The 20104-nt window shown below is 46.2% G+C and overlaps 1 protein-coding gene across 2 annotated transcripts; it reads left to right on the forward strand.

Annotated features, from left to right (window-relative positions):
* The first annotated feature begins 2004 nt into the window (after positions 1-2004).
* On the forward strand, positions 2005-19828 carry PALM3 (paralemmin 3). 2 transcript variants are annotated; one of them, XM_088473961.1, is made up of 7 exons: positions 2005-2223; positions 3335-3477; positions 14628-14679; positions 15515-15595; positions 17208-17329; positions 17702-17768; positions 17908-19828. In XM_088473961.1, exons 3-7 carry the CDS (start codon positions 14635-14637, stop codon positions 19333-19335), a joined length of 1743 nt encoding a protein of 580 aa, XP_088330087.1. In that variant the 5' UTR covers positions 2005-2223; positions 3335-3477; positions 14628-14634; the 3' UTR covers positions 19336-19828. The 2 variants fall into 2 exon arrangements, with proteins under 2 accessions (XP_088330087.1, XP_088330086.1); XM_088473960.1 differs by lacking the exon at positions 3335-3477.
* Positions 19829-20104: the final 276 nt, after the last annotated feature.

Here is a 20104-nt window from a genome sequence, read left to right on the forward strand (position 1 = left end):
TGCTATGAGGAGGGGAATAGAGGCAGCATGAAGTCACAGACTGAGAGTTACATAGTAGAAGGAGCAGGCTCCCCAACAGCACAGAGTAGTGATATGAGGAGGGGAATAGAGGCAGCAGGAAATCACAGACTGAGAGTTATATAGTAGAAGGAGCAGGGTCCCCAACAGCACAGAGTAGTGATATGAGGAGGGGAATAGAGGCAGCAGGAAGTCACAGACTGAGAGTTATATAGTAGAAGGAGTAGTGTCCCCAACAGTACAGAGTAGTGATATGAGAAGGGGAATAGAGGCAGCAGGAAGTCACAGACTGAGAGTTATATAGTAGAAGGAGCAGTGTCCCCAACAGTACAGAGTAGTGATATGAGAAAGGGAATAGAGGCAGCAGGAAGTCACAGACTGAGAGTTATATAGTATAAGGAGCAGGGTCCCCAGCAGCACAGAGTAGTGATATGAGGAGGGGAATAGAGGCAGCAGGAAGTCACAGACTGAGAGTTATATAGTAGAAGGAGCAGGTTACCCAGCAGCACAGAGTAGTGATATGAGGAGGGGAATAGAGGCAGCAGGAAGCCACAGACTTAGAGTTATATCTCTAATATCTGCTGCTGTCTCAGTCCCCATAGGTTTCTATGGGGGATGCAATGCTGTCAGATTTACCAATTTCGGAAGCATTCCAGTACTTGGTCCCCGTAGCTTAGGCCATCTGAATAAGGTGTAAGCTGCTGTAGCCTATAGGCTGCACATTTCAAATCTAGGATCCCCCCCTGGCAATGGCCGCCGCGCATGTGTGGTCTGCTGAACGCGCATGCGCAGAATCCCCATCACAGAAGTGAAGAGACGGCTCTTTCTGAGCCCCTGTTACTCTGTGCTGTTAGGGACCCTGCTCCTTCTACTATATAACTTTCAGTCTGTGACTTCCTGCTGCCTCTATTCCCCTCCTCATATCACTACTCTGTGCTGTTGGGGACCCTGCTCCTTCTACTATATAACTCTCAATCTATGGCTTCCTGCTGCCTCTATTCCCCTCCTCATATCACTACTCTGTGCTGTTGGGTATCCTGCTCCTTCTACTATATAACTCTCAGTCTGTGGCTTCCTGCTGACTCTATTCTCCTCCTCATATCACTACTGTGTGCAATTTGATACATTCGGGTTCTATGGTCGCATCCTGCAATGTGATCGTGGGCGCTAATATCACGCCCAGATGACATTGCAAATGCGATTATTAATAAATGGGACCCTAGGTGAGATAGTGGGAAGCAGGGATGAGTCTCTGAGGAGGCAGACTGAGACTCAAATGGGTCAACGGAGGCCTTTGGTGCCAGAGGCAGAAAACTGGAGTGATACAAACTGAGTGGATAAACCAAATGTAGTATAAAACGTTACAGCTATCCTGATAGTGTCCAGCTACCTGATGAGTAGCTGGAGTTTGTGTAATATATAAAACACAACTGGGAGCATCTACAAACATGCAAGATTGCAAGCCTTCAAACCAAGCCTCACGTATATTAATAATATATATAAAACATACCATAAGACTGGTGCTGACGTCAGAATAAAGATTTGTGCCACTACTAGGTGCAGTATGCCAGTCTTTTGGGATACCCAGGTGTGTAAGCCGTGAGCAACAATCTAAACTTGTGTGTGGGTGTGTTTTTATACAACACATCACTGCAAAGGCATGTGTGTGTATGTATATATTATATATACAATTACACAACTATAAATATACAATCTTAAAATAGTTCCCATTGTGATTCCAGGTGCATGACTGCATAGATTAGCACTGTATCCATTCTATCTATCTATCTATCTATCTATCTATCTATCTATCTATCTATCTATCTATCTATCTATCTATCTATCTATCTATCTATCTATCTATCTATCTATCTATACACAGTGTAAGTGATGAGTGGCAGTACTAATATATGCAGGCATGCAGATGTAATGACAGCCTGGGACCGGTCCGGGGCCGGTGATGTACATGGTGGGGTATGCTGTTGCTGCTGACAGGATGATCGCCCTCTGCCGGCCCCTCCCTCCCTGCTCCCTGACTCTAGAACCGGTGAGACCAGCAGCAGCTCCAGCTCAGGTGTCGCCTCCTCCTCCCCTGTGACTCCCCCGCCCTCCCGCACACAGCACAGCAGCAGCCCCGGACTCCCTGCAATGTGAGCGGGGAGTGCAGCTGGCAGCGTCCGCCCGGAGGACAGAGGGAGAGCGGAGGTGAGAGAATCATTGGGGGATACTGTTGGGTGCAGGGAGCTGGGCTCCAGCAACACGGGGGGTAAGTAGTTGGGTGACGGGTAATATGTGGGTGAGTTAGGTGATGGGGTGCAGGAGTACTCGTATTAACTTAGAACGGTAAGTAGGGTGATGGGGTTACAGGAAGCTGGGGACAGTTATTACCTGGCACAGGTGATGGCAGCTTATGGGGGACAGGTTTTACCTGGGACAGTTGGCAGGAGCTTATGGGGGACAGGTGGCAGGAGCTTATGGGGGACAGGTTTTACCTGGGACAGGTGGCAGGAGCTTATGGAGGATGGGTTTTACCTGGGACAGGTGGCAGGAGCTTATGGAGGATGGGTTTTACCTGGGACAGGTGGCAGGAGCTTATGGAGGATGGGTTTTACCTGGGACAGGTGGCAGGAGCTTATGGAGGATGGGTTTTACCTGGGACAGGTAGCAGGAGCTTATGGGGGACAGGTTTTACCTGGGACAGGTGGCAGGAGCTTATGGAGGATGGGTTTTACCTGGGACAGGTGGCAGGAGCTTGAAAGGTTTTGCCCGGGACAGGTGATGGGAGCTTTTGGAGACAGATATTACCTGGGACAGATTACATGAGCTTATAGGGGACAGGTGACAGGAGCTTTTGGAGACAGATATTACCTGGGACAGGTGACATGAGCTTATAGGGGACAGGTGACAGGAGCTTTTGGAGACAGATATATCACCTGGGACAGGTGACATGAGCTTATAGGGGACAGGTGACAGGAGCTTTTGGAGACAGATATTACCAGGGACAGGTGATAAGAACTTATGAGGGACAGCTATTACCTAGGACAGGGACATAAGCTTATAGGGGACAGGTATTACCTGGGACAGGTGACAGGTGCTTATGGGGACAGGTGTTAAGAGTGTTTCTTAAGGGATGGGAGTCCATAGTATCTATTCAGTTTATAGTGTATGCAGTGTTCTCCCCAGAAAACTTTTCCAGCTGGGTGGCATCACGAAGTTGCCAGATCTGGGCCTTCGAAAAAATAATAAAATGGTTTTATGCCCTGACCTTATAATGATTTGAAATAACATTTTATATATTAATTCTCCTTCTTATTAGAGGCCCAGTCGCCTGATTATGAAAAAACTGCAAACTCTGTAGGATCTGGTCCTATTTATACAGCTCCCAGATACTGTCCCCACTTGCAGGCTTCCAAAGTGCCAGGTGGTGCACCTGCAAAAAACAGCCTGGGGAGAACACTGGTATGTATAGATGCCGGTTGTTTTGTAAATGACACATTGCATATATGTGAATGTACTGCACTCCCTGTATACACACCTGTGCCTCTCCCAGCCCATACATCATTCATTAGTATTAATTAACTTTATTGGAACTGGCATGTAAACAGTGCATCACTCGGGGACAGTGATAATATTGCTGGCATTCAGTGTACTGTGTGGGGTGTAATACTGTACACAGAAGTATTGATCTCAGCATATTATATGGCACTGTGTGGTACTAGAGCTCAGCATGTGACTATACTTGTACTTCCAGTAACAGGATATCAGTCCTGTACCTCAGGACGATCTGTAGCTGAACTCTGGAAATACAGATTACTTTTGATGAGTTATGTGGGCAGTTTTATAGTCTGCATGATATTGGTTTTAATATTATATGCGGGGGGCATAGCGGGTGCTGGGCCTTCACCCTCACTATGCCTGTCGCTGTACCTTCATCCCTTATTTTTTAACCTGTGTGGAGCAGGGCGCCAGGAGAGGGCGGGTATGTTAGAGTTGCTGCTTCTACACCTCAGTGACAGACTGGGAGTGTGGGGCTGCGCTGTGACATCACAAATCGGTGATAAAGTCGCAGCCAATCACTGACAAGGAGGAGCAGCTGACAGCATCACAGTGTATGGAATGAAGCACACAGGGAACGCTAAGGTTAATTTAAATAACTAAACGCATCCTCTCTTCCCCATTGTCATCCATTGAGGAAGGGGGTTTGTTTAATTTAAACCCCATGGGCACCAGGTAAAAAAAAAAACCTCTAGTAAAGATTGATATAATGTCAGTCAATCAGCATTTTAGGCCTCCCCTAATGCTTTATGGGGACCATACATCAGCAATCAATTGGGGGCAGGTCCCAGTTTTGCAGATGATTTGTGTAAAAATGTATGGAGATCACTGATTCCGATCCAAAAGTGATCAGGATCAGTAAATCAGGTTGTCCAACATGCTGGATTCTACCGACCAATCAGGGCTGTAGATTGCTAGTTTATGGTAACGATCAGCCGATTTGCCGACCATTACTAGTAAAATGATGGGCCTTTCATGGTTGGCAAATCTGTTATTTGCTGAAAATTAACTGGAAATCACTGGCCACTATCTACAATGTATGGGCGCCGATTGGTGCATTGGGGAATTGTGTGATCAGGGGAAAAAACGCAGAATGGTTGAATTGTTTTTCTGCTGATGTATGGGCCCCTTTAGTTGGCCTAGTGGTAGCTCTGGTCCTGTAGATATGGGATTTTATTGTTTATATACTGGATATACCGTATATACACTGAAATGTGATATGGACTTGCATATGGAGCAGTGTTATAGGTCATAGAGCTGTTGGCTTGCAGAGTATATGGGGCAGATTCAACTGGCCGCGAGCAATCGCCGAAAGCTTTGTGAAATGTGTCTCTCTAGCTAAATGAATGTATTGTTTGCAGCATATCATTGTACCTGGGAAATTATAGTACTATGTGTAATATCAGTGTACCTGGGACATTATAGTACTATGTGTAATATCAGTGTACCTGGGACATTACAGTACGGTGTGGAGTATCAGTGTTACTGGGACATTATAGTACTGTGTGGAGTATCAGTATACCTGGGAAATTATAGTACTGTGTGTAATATCAGTGTACCTGGGACATTACAGTACGGTGTGGAGTATCAGTGTTACTGGGACATTATAGTACTGTGTGGAGTATCAGTGTTACTGGGACATTATAGTACTGTGTGTAGTATCAGTGTACCTGAGACATTATAGTACTGTGTGGAGTAGCGGTGTACCTAGAACGTTATAGTACTTTGTGGAGTATCAGTGTACCTGAGACATTATAGTACTGTGTGGAGTATCTGTGTACCTAGAACGTTATAGTACTTTATGGAGTATTACTGTATCTTGGATGTTATAGTACTGTGTGGAGTATCAGTGTACCTGGAACGTTATAGTACTGTGTGGAGTATCAGTGTATCTTGAATGTTATAGTACTGTGTGGAGTATTAGTGTATCTTGGATGTTATAGTACTGTGTGGAGTATCAGTGTACCTAGAACGTTATAGTACTGTGTGGAGTATTAGTGTATCTTGGATGTTATAGTACTGTGTGGAGTATCAGTGTACCTAGAACGTTATAGTACTGTGTGGAGTATCAGTGTACCTAGAACGTTATAGTACTGTGTGGAGTATTAGTGTATCTTTGATGTTATAGTACTGTGTGGAGTATCAGTGTACCTAGAACGTTATAGCACTGTGTGGAGTATTAGTGTATCTTTGATGTTATAGTACTGTATGGAGTATCAGTGTACCTAGCATGTTATAGTGCTGTGTGGAGTATCAGTGCACCTGGCATGATATAGTACTGTATGGAGTATCAGTGTACCTAGCATGTTCTAGTACTGTGTGGAGTATTAGTGTATCTTGGATGTTATAGTACTGTGTGGAGTATCAGTGTACCTAGAACGTTATAGTACTGTGTGGAGTATTAGTGTATCTTGGATGTTATAGTACTGTGTGGAGTATCAGTGTACCTAGAACGTTATAGTACTGTGTGGAGTATCAGTGTACCTAGAACGTTATAGTACTGTGTGGAGTATTAGTGTATCTTTGATGTTATAGTACTGTGTGGAGTATCAGTGTACCTAGAACGTTATAGCACTGTGTGGAGTATTAGTGTATCTTTGATGTTATAGTACTGTATGGAGTATCAGTGTACCTAGCATGTTATAGTACTGTGTGGAGTATCAGTGCACCTGGCATGTTATAGTACTGTGTGGAGTATCAGTGCACCTGGCATGTTATAGTACTGTATGGAGTATCAGTGTACCTAGCATGTTATAGTACTGTGTGGAGTATCAGTGCACCTGGCATGTTATAGTACTGTATGGAGTATCAGTGTACCTGAGACATTGTAGTACAGAGTATTGTTGATGTTTGTATGTTGTTGTATTGGGCGGCAGTGTGTGAGATGATGCTATTGGTATTATTGGTATGTGGATCATTTAGAAAAAATGTTTTTGTAACTAATGAGAACATTCCTCCCATACTGTACAATCACCCCTCCCCGTCACTATCTGCCCTCATTCCCTATCACTATCTGCCCTCAGACTGCCCCTGTCTCCACTATCACTATCTGCCCTCAGCCATCTCAGACTGCCCTTATCTCCCACTATCACTATCTGCCCTCAGACTGCCCCTGTCTCCTGTATCACTATCTACCTTATCACTATCTGCCCTCATTCCCCATCTCTGTCTCCCCTTATCACTATCTGCCCTCAGACTGCCCCTGTCTCCTCTATCACTATCTACCCTATCACTATCTGCCCTCATTCCCCATCTCTTTCTCCCCCTATCACTATCTGCCCTCAGACTGCCCCTGTCTCCCCCTATCACTATCTGCCCTCAGACTGCCCCTGTCTCCCCCTATCACTATCTGCCCTCAGACTGCCCCTGTCTCCCCCTATCACTATCTGCCCTCAGCCATCTCAGACTGCCCCTGTCTCCCCCTATCACTATCTGCCCTCAGACTGCCCCTGTCTCCCCCTATCACTATCTGCCCTCAGACTGCCCCTGTCTCCACTATCACTATCTGCCCTCAGACTGCCCCTGTCTCCCCCTATCACTATCTGCCCTCAGACTGCCCCTGTCTCCCCCTATCACTATCTGCCCTCAGACTGCCCCTGTCTCCACTATCACTATCTGCCCTCAGACTGCCCCTGTCTCCCCTATCACTATCTGCCCTCATGCCCCATCTCACTCTGCCCCTGTCTCCACTATCACTATCTGCCCTCAGACTGCCCCTGTCTCCCCCTATCACTATCTGCCCTCAGACTGCCCCTGTCTCCCCCTATCACTATCTGCCCTCAGACTGCCCCTGTCTCCCCCTATCACTATCTGCCCTCAGCCATCTCAGACTGCCCCTGTCTCCCCCTATCACTATCTGCCCTCAGACTGCCCCTGTCTCCCCCTATCACTATCTGCCCTCAGACTGCCCCTGTCTCCACTATCACTATCTGCCCTCAGACTGCCCCTGTCTCCCCTATCACTATCTGCCCTCATGCCCCATCTCACTCTGCCCCTGTCTCCACTATCACTATCTGCCCTCAGCCATCTCAGACTGCCCTTATCTCCCACTATATCTACCCTCATGCCCCATCTCACTCTGCCCCTGTCTCCCCTATCACTGTCTACCCTCATGCCCCGTCTGTACCCTTATCTTGCCCTATCACTATCTGCCCTCGCTGCCCATCTCAGTTTACACTTCTACCCCATCATTCCCAATTTCATTCTGCTCTTATCTCTTCCTGTCCCATTGTGGCTTCCTCCTATCTCACCCGATCACCATCCGCACTCATTTACCAACTCTCCCCTGATCACAATGTCTATTCCTCTTTGTGTGTGTGTGTCTGTGTGTGTGTCTGTGTGTGTGTCTGTGTGTGTGTATATATATATATATATATATATATATATATATATATATATATATAATTATTATATATAAACTATCCTATGTTGTAGCCATCAGTAAAACCACTAGCAGAAATATGCATTACATACAGCGCAACCATATGTCCCTCTCGGCTCCAGCACAGGTTAAAAATTCCTGACCCTCAAACACCGTCCTGTTCATGCTTGCGTCTCACCTAGTTATTATAGTAATAAATATTTTCCTCATGTCTCGGAGAGAGGCTACCTGTAGCTCTCCAGCTGCCAGGTGGACTACAAGTTCCAGCCTGCCCGGCTAGCCCATGTCTGCCACCTGTATTTCCTCCACCGCTGTAAAGCCTGGGGGTTGCTAAAGCCTGCTCTGTCCCTCCACCTCTGTACAGTGATATTTCTCAGCCTCTCCCTCTCCCACTACTCATATTACAGACACAATGGACACACAGAAGGCACTGTACAGTGTCCTCTGCACACAGCGTGAACAGTATATACCACAGTCCGCCCTCCTGCACTGTAATACCTCAATAATAATGTGTATCTGGTGACGCCGCTCACAGCCTTGTTGCCGGATTCTGGTCAATTGTTGGGGGATCGAGTGTTCCTATTAGACAGGGATTAGGGGTTTTGTGGCTTTCTGCTGTGTCAGGTTTATATCCTACAATATCTGCTTGTTTGGGAACCCGGGGATTGGAAAATGCTCTGACCTGGTGGGGGGGTTTCTAGCATAAAATGCTTCTTGTCACCTCTCCAGTAATGACCTAATGCACCTCACTGTCCATTCGCTAGTGGGCATACAGTATTTGCAGATAAGGTACCAGTTGCAGGTGTAACATCAGAGCGGGTGCTGGTGTAACCCTAGACCCACCCTCGCTATTGGATAACAGAATTTTGCTGACAGAAAAATCAGGATTTTTAAGGCTAGTGAGGCACGTACAGTACACGTGTGTCCTCTAATAGAATCTGTATGTGCATTTACTGGGGATGATTGTAATCTAATACTTTGTGCGCATGCAATTCATCTAATTTCAGTCCAGACAGAGCCGACAAAATATTCTACCCCAGGGGCCGGGAAAGTGCTTCCCTCACACACAGCGGAGGCAGCCATTTTGTGGGATGAAGTAATCCTAACCGCTGTGGCCTCTGAGCCCCTACAAAGCCTCTGCTCTAAGCAGTACATGTGCAGCCATTTTCCTAATGAGCGCTACTGAAGTTATCACATTAGTGTTACTCAATTATAGGAGCATGTTGTTTATACAGATCTATTACCACGTATAGGGGGCAGCATAAGTAAAATGGAGACCTAGAATTTAACGGCAGATAAGAACCATTAAGCCTGTCTATTCTGCCTGTTTGTTATACCTCCGGCCTCAGATATGATTTGATTTATTCTATGGAGTGGTATTACACAGTCTTCATTCTAGCACCCTGCATCTGTCACAACTCGTGCACTTCCTCTATCCTGCCTAGGGTGTCGCTCTCTGCTCTGGTGCTTCTAGCACACTCAGCTGATTCAACAAACAGCTGAGATTAAGCAGTTTGTGTGCTAGTAACACCAGAACAGAGAGTGACACCGCAGGCAGGAAAGAGGAACTGCACGGGTTTTAACAAGTGCAGGGTGCTGGAGTGAACACTATTTACTTACGGCACCCGCCATCTTTTCTCTCCATACACAACCTAGCACCCGGCCAATTTAATTAGGAGTGAGTTTGCGACAGCAAGTTTGTACCATGAAACCTGCAGACATTGCGTGAATGGGCGCACCGGAGCAATGTGATATTCAATTAGAAATGCCAATTTGCCGTACCTGCGGTGAGGTTGCACGATTGCTGTACAAAAAGCAACCTGGGTGAGGTGCATGAAAAAGTGGGGAAACCATCCTGGAACCCACAAAAGTGGCAACTGAGATGGCAGGACCATATAGAAGGTTGATAGTGGCCATAAGGAAAGTACTGGAGACTCTTAAAAGGTGTCAAATGGCTGATTTCTGCACTTTTTAGTAATGGTTGAAAAATTATAGCAAGTGTTTTTCAGAAAATTAAAATCTTTCCAACAACTTGGGGTACAAAAAAATGACACACACACATACCTGTCTCATGTCACTTGCACCTCCATATACCTGTCCCACATCATTGACACCTCCATCTGCCTGTCCCCACCTAATTGACACATCCACATACCTGTCCTACATCATTTACACCTCTCCATACCTGTCCTACATCATTTACATCTCACCATACCTTAATGTCGACATCATCAATGTTGACCTGCTGTCAACATTGTGAATGTTGGCATCGTGAATGGCGACATCATTCCTGACTGCATACCCTGGTCCTCTAGTCTGCCTAGCTCTTCAGTCACTTTGCTTATCCCCCATGGTGCATCTGCTTTATAGCTTGTCCCCGTGCCATCTGCAAGTAGCCAGATTATACCTTCAACACCAGCAGTATTGTCATCCAGTAGAGATATTGAATAACACCAGGTCCAAAACCAGTTCCCTGGGGTACTCCACTGCTAGCCTCTCGCTCATGTCCTCAGCCCATGTTCCATAAATCACTGTAGGTCTTCTGCCAACCTTGTGTCCATTCAACCTCCTTTAAATCCAGTCACCATTCTGTTGTATTCAGCAGTGTTCTCCCCTACCTCTCATTTGCACATTGGAGCCACCGATATTAGGCGGGAAAACTTAAAGAAAGATAAAAAAACAAAAAACAAACCTATTAACATTTGCAGTATATGCACAATTCTATCGGATGGACTCCCACTTGATGGGGGCACTACATTGCTATGGGAAATATATGAAGGGGAAAATACTGACTGTTACACGTGTTGATGATTTGCAGCAGGGTAGCATTGGTATGGCTGTCTTTCATGTACATAGCTGGAATGCAATTTAAATTCAATTGGCCATTGTGAACTTTGTGTTCTATATTGTGGAGGTGTAAAGACAGTGTCAGTATGTTCACAGATTGAGATAAGATTTTAAACAGGGCTTCTACTGGAATATGGATCAAGTCTTGGAGCCCCACTGAACCTGGGGGCCCTATACCGAGGCCATCTTTGCTACTGACAGAAATTAACCCCTGGTAGGGAATATGACTGTAAGCTCCAATGGGGCAGGGAAGGCTGTAAATGACAAATATTCTCCGTAAAGCGCTGTCCCATATGATGGTGATCTATAAATAGACAATACTATAATAAGATACTGTATACTATATATGGATTTGTAGGAGTGTGGACATTTGATGCGCATGTCGTGGGTTAATGTCTGTGTGGGCCGCGGTCACATGCTCCGCAGTGTCGTGCATTCCTGGGGTATATTGAGGTTGGAGTAACAAATGACCTGCATCCTCCGTGCGCCAGTAACCCATACACTGCCATAGGCACACCTGAGACTCTAAGTGATATAGTTATCAGGTTCTAACCTCTCTCCATGCTTTAGCGCACTTTGGGGCTGATTCATAGGTGGATGCAGAAGCAGCCTCGGCTGCGTCTATAGGCGGTCGCCCGCCTGGGACTTTATGCAAATGACGCTACAAAACCCTCCCCTGGTGTACAGCCGTGCGCCCGAATGTTCATGGACTGAGACGCCCGCTGTCAGCGCCCGTACACGTGCCATGCTAGACGCCATCATCAGTCACGCCATTGAAACTTGCGTCAGTCCCCACAGCAGGTGCAGTTTCTTCGTCCGAGTATGACCGTCTATGTGGGCGGTTGAGCCTCTGTGTACGCAGCCACTTTCCCATCACGCGCCCATAACACAGACCATCTCCGTGTATGCACTAAGCCAACGCCCGCTACATTTACTATACACTTCTCCGTGCACTTGAAATTGCAGCTGCGACTCTGCACGGACACAATCGGGGGACACATGCGCGGTGCGACTTGGACGCATGCGCAGTGGCAAAGAAATCGCTCCACTGCGCCCGACATCGGCAGTGCGTCCGCCTCTGTATCGGCCCCATTGACCCGATAATTATAATTGCTTATCGAAGCTGAACGCGGCAATAAGAATTAAGGACAGCCTCAGTGGATTAAAAAACATATCCAGGGACAGGGCCCCCAATTGGAGCCTGTACCCCTGCGGTGTGTTATAGTGTAGTGACCGCTAACGCAGTCACTTCAGTCCCGGCGCAGTTATGCTCATGCATACGGATCCCGCTCCCGGTAAACACTGCGTAGTGTAGCCTATAGTCTGCAATGGCAAATGCCATGAGCTTGGTAAATTCCGCAATTAAGCAGCCCTTTATAGAAACCTATTGGGGGGGCTGCTTTTGCGATCGAAAACGGGATGCGCCATAGATACATACAGGGAAAACTTCAATATTTAAGGTATAATCTGCAAATATTCCATGATAAATAGACCCCGTTAACAGAACACTGCTTGGTAAATAGACCCATAAACCCTCTGCAAACCTCCACTGATTGACAGGACAATGTATTTGTGTTAGATCGAGAGAGAGAGGGGGAGATTTAATAAAGCTTGGAGAGAGATAAAATTGGAGATAAATAGCACCAACCAATCAGCTCTTAACTGTAATTTTTCAAACACAGCCTGTAACGTGAGTTAGGAGCTGATTGGTTGGTGCTATTTATCTCCAGTTTGATCTCTCTCCAAGCTTTATTAAATCTATCCCAGAGAGAGGTTAAAAGTGATGTGTATGAAATTTTGGAGGCGTGACAACGTGTCTTATTATGCTGGTGCCGTCTGTGCGCCATTAGAGACACCAATGGGGTTATGCTAACAGGGTTATGACTAGAATAGAGGGCTGCAGGGGACCTGTGACGTCACACCCACGTGCCCCACATGAAAGGGGGATGGGCGGGGATGCTTACGGGGGACCAAAAGTGTCCCCTCGCGGGCTCGCTACGCTAGCCACAAATATTTGTTCCCCCTCTATGCCCTAGTGGATGGTAACGCAGGAGCGGTCCAGCCTCCTGCAGCGGTCACGTGGTGGATACGTCACAGAAGTCCTTTAGCCACATGGGATCTAGCATCAACCATGCTTTGCAGTGCAGCATTTAATTGGTGCCAGGTAGGGAGGCTGACGTGCACAGATAATGGTAGAGTCTTCTACCAGGAGATGAGGAAGTTACATGCAAATATCATGTCAGTAAGTTACTGCATTACAGATAGTGGTGAATTCAGGCTATAGGTCCCATCTCTACGGGCTCCTACACCAAGTAATCTAAAATTGAAGCTGCCCTGGCCCCAAACATAGCGCTGTAACCACCCCTATTATATACAGCCAGTGAGAGGTGAGTGTCAGGCTCTGACAGGATAGGGGTTAATGCCCTAGAGAGCTCTGTCAGAGGACACTCCGTGTTTGCTGGGCAGGTATACGAAGGCATATTGGGGTCAGTAGTGCTTAGTAGGAGGTAGGCCGGAATGTGGAGCGAATCTAGTGTGTTTTCCCACTACCAGGGCTGCCGTGCTAGCGGGCTTCACCTCAGCTGGGACAGGGCTACGCCTTCCTTGTACAGTATAATGATGACCGATATCATACAGCGCAGCAGAGGGAGCGGTCTGGCTGCAATGATGCATACTGGCAAAATTTCTGCCTTTTTTTTTTTTTCTGTGCATGCAAAGCAGGAGCACCTGCGGCCAAGTTGAGTTTAGTTTTGCGCTGTTCCCCGTTGAGGTGGACCTTGGTCAAATGGCTGTATTAAAGCGGACTGCCCTCGGATGGCTGTGTTGAGCATCTGCTGTTCAGTGCAACCCTCCACAATGTGATTTTCCTGGCAAGTTCAGTTCTTTTCTTAACCGTTTAGTTTCCTGGTTACTCAACTTCGGCGTACAAACTGCTGAGGAGGTTGCCGGGGAAACCGCGCTGTACTGGGTTCTGGCAGCCGGTGTTCAGGAAGTGGTGCAAGACTCTGATTATATTGGATTGCTATTTTAAGGTATGACTCAGGGTACTCCAGCAGCAGAAGGGTTAATGGTACGACATTGGGTTTCGTGCAAGAGATGAGTCAATGTAAATGGAGAGACAACACCTATAGTATGCACTACCCAACAGATAATTAATGACCCAACTTATAGATTAATCTACACAACTTGCATTACCCAGCACTCCTCTGCTTACTTTGGTCAGGGACTCTAGATGTAAGTGTGCGCTTATAAGAGACGCAGGATGGTGGCGCTGATGATGCCTCATGCCTCAGCGATGTCACTGGCTCCCAGTGGATTGATAGGAATATTGTATACGCCTCCTCCAATCGCCGCTGATGCGTATACACGATAATGGTGATCTGCGATTACGGGAGATTTTAGTGTTGATTTGGTTTCAGTATATCGCTTCCCTATATACCGTATATTATATAATTTATGAAGGTGTCCTCTACGCCTCAATGAAGGGGGTTTAAGGAGACGTGCGTCCGTGCCTATCTTATACAGTAACCCCTTACATATAGCAGAACCCATGCAATCGGCACAGGTGAGTTTCTGCGCTAGGACAGGGCTAATATGATTCTACTGTTTGGAATCAGGAATGTGGAGGGGGGGCACTGTAAAAGTAAATATAGGAATTGGTGGGCACCTCGTTGTATTATTTGGTGCTGGCCTGTTGCGTTTTGCTGGATGCACCTTTGCTGCAGTCTCGGCCTCTGTGCAGCAGGAAAAGGGTTAACAGCAGCTGTGCCAGGAAGTGGTGAAGTTCTGTATTGTGATAAAGGTGATATTTCTTGTTCCTCTGCAGCGTCAAGATGGGGGAGACTCAGATATACAGCCAGCGCTTGCATGGAATCAATGTGAGTACAACTCTTCGTCCTGTGCTACAGAGCTTACACTCTAATAAACAGCTATTCACCGATACAGTACAGAAAATACTGTGACCTTCCGGGAGATTAGTCATGCACAGCTTACACTGTAATGTACAGAGGACACAGAGACAGTACAGGAAGCCCATGGACCGGCGGGATAAATGTAGCTTGGGCTGCAGAGCTTACACTCTAGTACAGAAAATACATAGATACTATGGTGATGAGCAGCTTGAAGGAGGATTATGACTGCTAATGTAATGAGAGCTGTAACACAGTCAGTGGGGGAAACCTTGGGACCAAGGAATAGTATCCTGTAGAGCTTACACTCTCTATGTATGGGGAGAATGGAAATGATAGAGACCCTATGATCTGCTGGACTAATGGGACCTTATTCTGCAGAACTTTGCACCATGCAGCTACACAGTTACACTTGCCAAATTCCTGGGAGAGAACAGTTCTGTTCTTTGGAGCTTACACTCTAATACACTGGTGTCAAACTCGGGCCACCCAGCTGCAGTGGAACCACACATCCCAGCATGCACTGCCACAGTTTTGCTGATAGGGCATGCTAAAACTGTGGCAGGGCATGCTGGGATATGTAGTCCACAGCAGCTGGATGGCCACGAGTTTGACACCCCTGCTCTAATATATGGGCAGACGCTTGTATTGTACGAAGTATGCAATTATTTTGGAGAAGACAGAGAGCACTGATAAAAAAAAAACCATGGAGGCAAATCTTTTGAGGAAACAAAAACTGCCCCACAGAGCTGACACTCTAGCACACAATGCACGGTGATAATGTTACTCTCTATTGCTGTGACAGGAGAAGCGCCGCGTCCTGAGTGAGGTGGACAGGATACAGCGGGAGCTGGAGCAGCAGAGGCTCAAACTGCAACAACTGAAGGTACTAATGTTTGAGCCCCACTGCGTCTATACTAGTATACCGACCGGTAAATATCGCCAGTAAGAGACCTATTCGCCTTGTATGTTGTCACCACTGACCGCACTCAAATAGCGTCACGGCAACAACCGCGAGACTATAATGCAGACTCCATTTTCTTGTGGTTACTTCCGTGCCTCGCATTATATCTTGGAGATCTGGGAGGGGGGGGTCTATTTATAAAGCAGTGAAATGCGTGGAGAAGTGAACCAGTGGAGAAGTTGCCTATAGGAACCAATCAGCTTTCAAGTAGCATTTATCAAATACAGTCTATAAAATAATAGGTAGGAGCTGATTGGTTGCTATGGGCAACTTCTCCACTGGTCCACTTCTCCACGCATTTCACTGCTTGATAAATAGACCCCTGGGAGAGCTGCCTGCTAGTGTTAAGATAAACGTATACCATGATAAATACAGCAGCACGAGTCCACTAATCTGCGCCTGGATGGACACAATCCCGACAGACCCCACATGGGGGGACTTATTTAGGGGGAGGCGTATCACACCTTTGAGAGAGGGTATATGCCGAATAGCGTAAATGGTGCACATTAGGGTTAAATAGATCCCTTACCGACATTATACTTCCATTGTACACCCCTCGTAGGATGAGCGTGTTGCCACATGTCCGTTACTAAATCCCCTACCGGGCCTCTTAATTTCCTCCATTATTTGCATACAGACGTCTTCCAGAGAGTTTCTGGAGAAAGATGGAGATGATGACAGAGGACCACACGTATACACTAGCCTGGATTATTGAAATGATAGATAAAAGGGTTGTAAAAGGCGCATATTATGGGGGGGGGGGTACTCTCTGTGTAGAAGGGAGCAACATCCGAGCCGGCAGAGATCTGGTCTCATCCTGTTATTTGAATGGCTCCTCTTTTATAACTTTCGGTTGCACTTAGCACAATGTGATGAGATATAAAATGTGTTACGTGTCCCCGCACCCTTAGGGTTCATTGAAGTTGTGCTCGCAAAGCTCAACCGATGCTTATTTGCTTGTGTGACAAGTGCTGGAGCCTTTTTTTTTTGCTGCTGGCCCGCTATTTCAGCAGGACAACACCTTCAAAAGTAGGCGATAAAAATACCATATTCCTACGATGGTGAGAAATCCAAAAGGAGAGAAATGATTTATAGGAGCCTGTAATTTCTCCTGCGACTGTCACACCAGCAATTAAACAGCTGTAGCAAAAACACTTATATAATACATAGAGCCACTATAGTTATGTAAAGAGCTTTTTTTCCGCCTATTCTGCTGACTGAAGAGCTCTGAGGTAACTACCCTCCAATCACTTTATACTTGTATGATCAGGACTTAAGTATACTCAAATGGTCCTGTTGATATCTAGTAGCGGAGGCAGCCGTGTTACGGGTTGAGCCAATATTCAAATACCTCAGTGACATCACTGGAACCTAGTGAAGTGATAGGTTGCAGTCTTATAAATAATGGTTCAGCCAACAAAATGGCTGCCTCCACTGTAAACAGGTCCTCTTGTCAGCCACCAACCCACTAGCTGCCCCCTGCAGGGCATCGCAGTAATACAGCCGTTCTCTTACCCTGTCTACCTGCCCACAGAGGAAGTCTCTGCGAGATCGCTGGTTGATGGATGGGATGGTTCCTGCTCCCGGAGTAGAAGCAGAAAATCCATTGAGTCCGACAGAGGATAAAATACATAACCTGGAACTTGAGTTGGAGAGGTGAGTCGATGGTCACCAATACTGTATGACAGGCTTGGATACAGGATACGCCGACGGCCGGCATCCCGTCTGGGTTACAATGCCACCACCTACAGGTAAGTAGGCTAACCCTCCCCCTCAACCTAACCCTCCCCCAAGCAGCCTAAGCCTAACCTTCCCCCTAATGCCTAGCCTCTAACCCCAATACTTGCCATCGGGATGCTGGCGCCAGGATTCTGACTGATGTCGGGATTTCGGCGTCGGCATTCTGATCGCTGGCATCTCGACCGCCGGGATCATAACTACATCCCGTATGACAGCAATGAAGGAAAGTAGGTTCCTTTGAGCATGGACAAAATGTTTATGGAGCCTTTTTCCCTACTTGTATTTCAGCCTCCAGTTACAGCTGGTCCATTTGGAAAATCCAGAACTGAACAGTACAAAAGTGAAGACCGTCCAGGTACAGTAACTTCACTAACATTCTAGGCTTATTTTTGTCTTGTCTAAGCAGAGTTCATCTTTGAAATGTTATATTCATGAGTCTTCTAGATTCTGAGTACATGACACTGTATTACACTGCTGTTTTTTTGTTGTTTTAGGAGACTACCCTGCATAAAGAGCTTGCGAATGGCGACAGGAACCATCATGCAGCTGACCAGAAAGAGACTCGTGAGGAAAATCGAATTATAAAAGATGTTGAGCCGATGCATAACAGCCAAGGTGAAAAGACAGAACTTGTTGACCCATCACAAAAAGAACCCAGCCAGGGTACGCATGGGCTGGTTGGACAACCCATACCGGCTCCTCGTGGGATAAAACCTCCAAAAAATGATCAAGTGGAAGATCACCTGCACGTAGAACATTCAAAATCTAATGAACTGGATCAAAGCTGGAACCTGGAACGTTTTGACCAAAAAGGTGAAGATGGGCCCCTTGAACCTCTGAAGCAAAAAGAAGAAAATGAAAAACAAAACTTAAATCACAGCGGTGAGCATCAGGATGAGAAAGCCGAGAATCGTGACGAGGATGGGCAACCTGAAGATCCGAATCTGGACCTAGAGCACGTTGATAAAAACAAAGAACTTCATAACCAAAACTTTGAACGTCTGGTCAACAGTCTGGAACCTGAGGAGCAACAGAATGTGGAACATCTCACTCGGGAGTTGGGTCATGTGGATATAAACATAAATACAGAAGTCCATAAAGAGGACATCTCGCAACCAAGTTTGTCAAATGAAGACATCAGAAGTGTTACGTTCGATGAACATCAGAATGACCATGCAGCACTCCTGGCTGAAAACACAAACACTGAAATCCTTGAAAACCAAAAAGAGCATGAAGGTACAATCCGAAATGGAACACCGTCAACTTCACCCACCTCAGAGCCACCTCAGGACCATGGTTTACCGTTAACGACCAGTGGCCACAAAAACGAGCAAAACTTGAATGAAGAAGAAATTTCAGGATCAGTCATCCATGACCAGAATGAACAGTTTATAATATCTGTGTCACCAGGGACCCAAGACAAAACTGTCCTGTTACATACAGGTCAGGATAAAGGCACTGACCTAACACAACCAGCAGAAGATCCAAAGCAAAACCCTTTGCTGCCATTCAGTGACCAGAACCTGGATTCAACGTCATTGCCTACCTACAAAGACCAGAGCCCAGTGCTGCCAGCTGAGGATCGAGATAAAATCACAACACTGCCATCTAAACACCAGGACCCCGGCGCATCGCTACCGGGTGTGCACCAGAACCAAGCGGGACAAATACACATATCCCAAGTTGTAGTTATACATGATTCAGGACATGGTCAACACTCTTCTAACCATCAGCCAGGCACATCAGCTTCCCACCAGCCTGGCACAGTGGTAGCGAACACTCCCGCCGAGGACCAGCCCCTGTTACACAAAGCCCAAGAGACTGATGCCCGTCAGCATCCGCATGGAACCAACACAGCCGAGACACGGGACAAGGACTCGCCTGTGAAAAAGAAGACTTGTCAGTGTTGTGTAGTTATGTAAATAAATAGTGCATGACATTTGCAAGGAATGCATCAATTAAACCTGGAGGGAGTTTCAGAGTATGTTGCTCCAGTCGATTAAAAATGCCTCATTGATAGCTAATTATCGCTAGTATTATAACTTTTTTAAATTAAGTTAGATATTGTCACTCGGTATGATATAATAATAATAGTAATTAAAAAGAAAATGGATATCACATGTATAGTATATATATATATTTTTTTTTTTGTCCAGAAATATTTTTTAAAGTGCACTTGTTGACCACACTTAGTGAAGGCAGCCATTTGTGTGCGGAATTGAAGTATGCAGCCAATCCATTCGCTAGGATCTAGTGACCTCACACAACTAGGGTAGGCAGTGGGTGCACTTTAAGGCTTTTATGGAGATCTTTTTAATGCACAAACGGTAGTTAATGAAAAAACAGATGTTAATAATTGTATGAATATATTCTTAATAAATGGGACATGTATTTTTCATTCAGTACCTGATCTAACACTTTGTCGCTTGTCTGGTTCTTCCTAGAATCCACCCAAGACCATAATCCTTAGGGCGGTATCCAGTTGGCCCCGATATATTTTCGGGGGTGAAAAACGAGGATTTTTTTTGCAGATAATGCCTGTTTTTCAGCAATGTTTTTTTTACCCTATCCTACTTGTTTTGGGCGCACATATAGGATAATTCTCCCGAGGGCACACAGGATCCGTGATAAGTTCACAGACTTGTGTCTCTTCACCGTTCCGCTGGCGAAAACACGGCACTTTTCGCGACA

This window comes from Taudactylus pleione, unplaced genomic scaffold (genome assembly GCF_031769625.1).
Source record: "Taudactylus pleione unplaced genomic scaffold, aTauple2 ptg000145l, whole genome shotgun sequence".
Classification (NCBI taxonomy): Eukaryota; Metazoa; Chordata; class Amphibia; order Anura; family Myobatrachidae; genus Taudactylus; species Taudactylus pleione.

What these genes read in the sequence shown, in the direction of transcription:
- PALM3 (XM_088473961.1), top strand. Translation starts at nt 14,635, where the DNA reads ATGGGGGAGACTCAGATATACAGCCAGCGCTTGCATGGAATCAAT. An exon ending in AGCGCTTGCATGGAATCAAT is followed by an intron (nt 14,680 to 15,514) that starts GTGAGTACAACT and finishes TTGCTGTGACAG; the next exon opens with GAGAAGCGCCGCGTCCTGAG. An exon ending in TCAAACTGCAACAACTGAAG is followed by an intron (nt 15,596 to 17,207) that starts GTACTAATGTTT and finishes ACCTGCCCACAG; the next exon opens with AGGAAGTCTCTGCGAGATCG.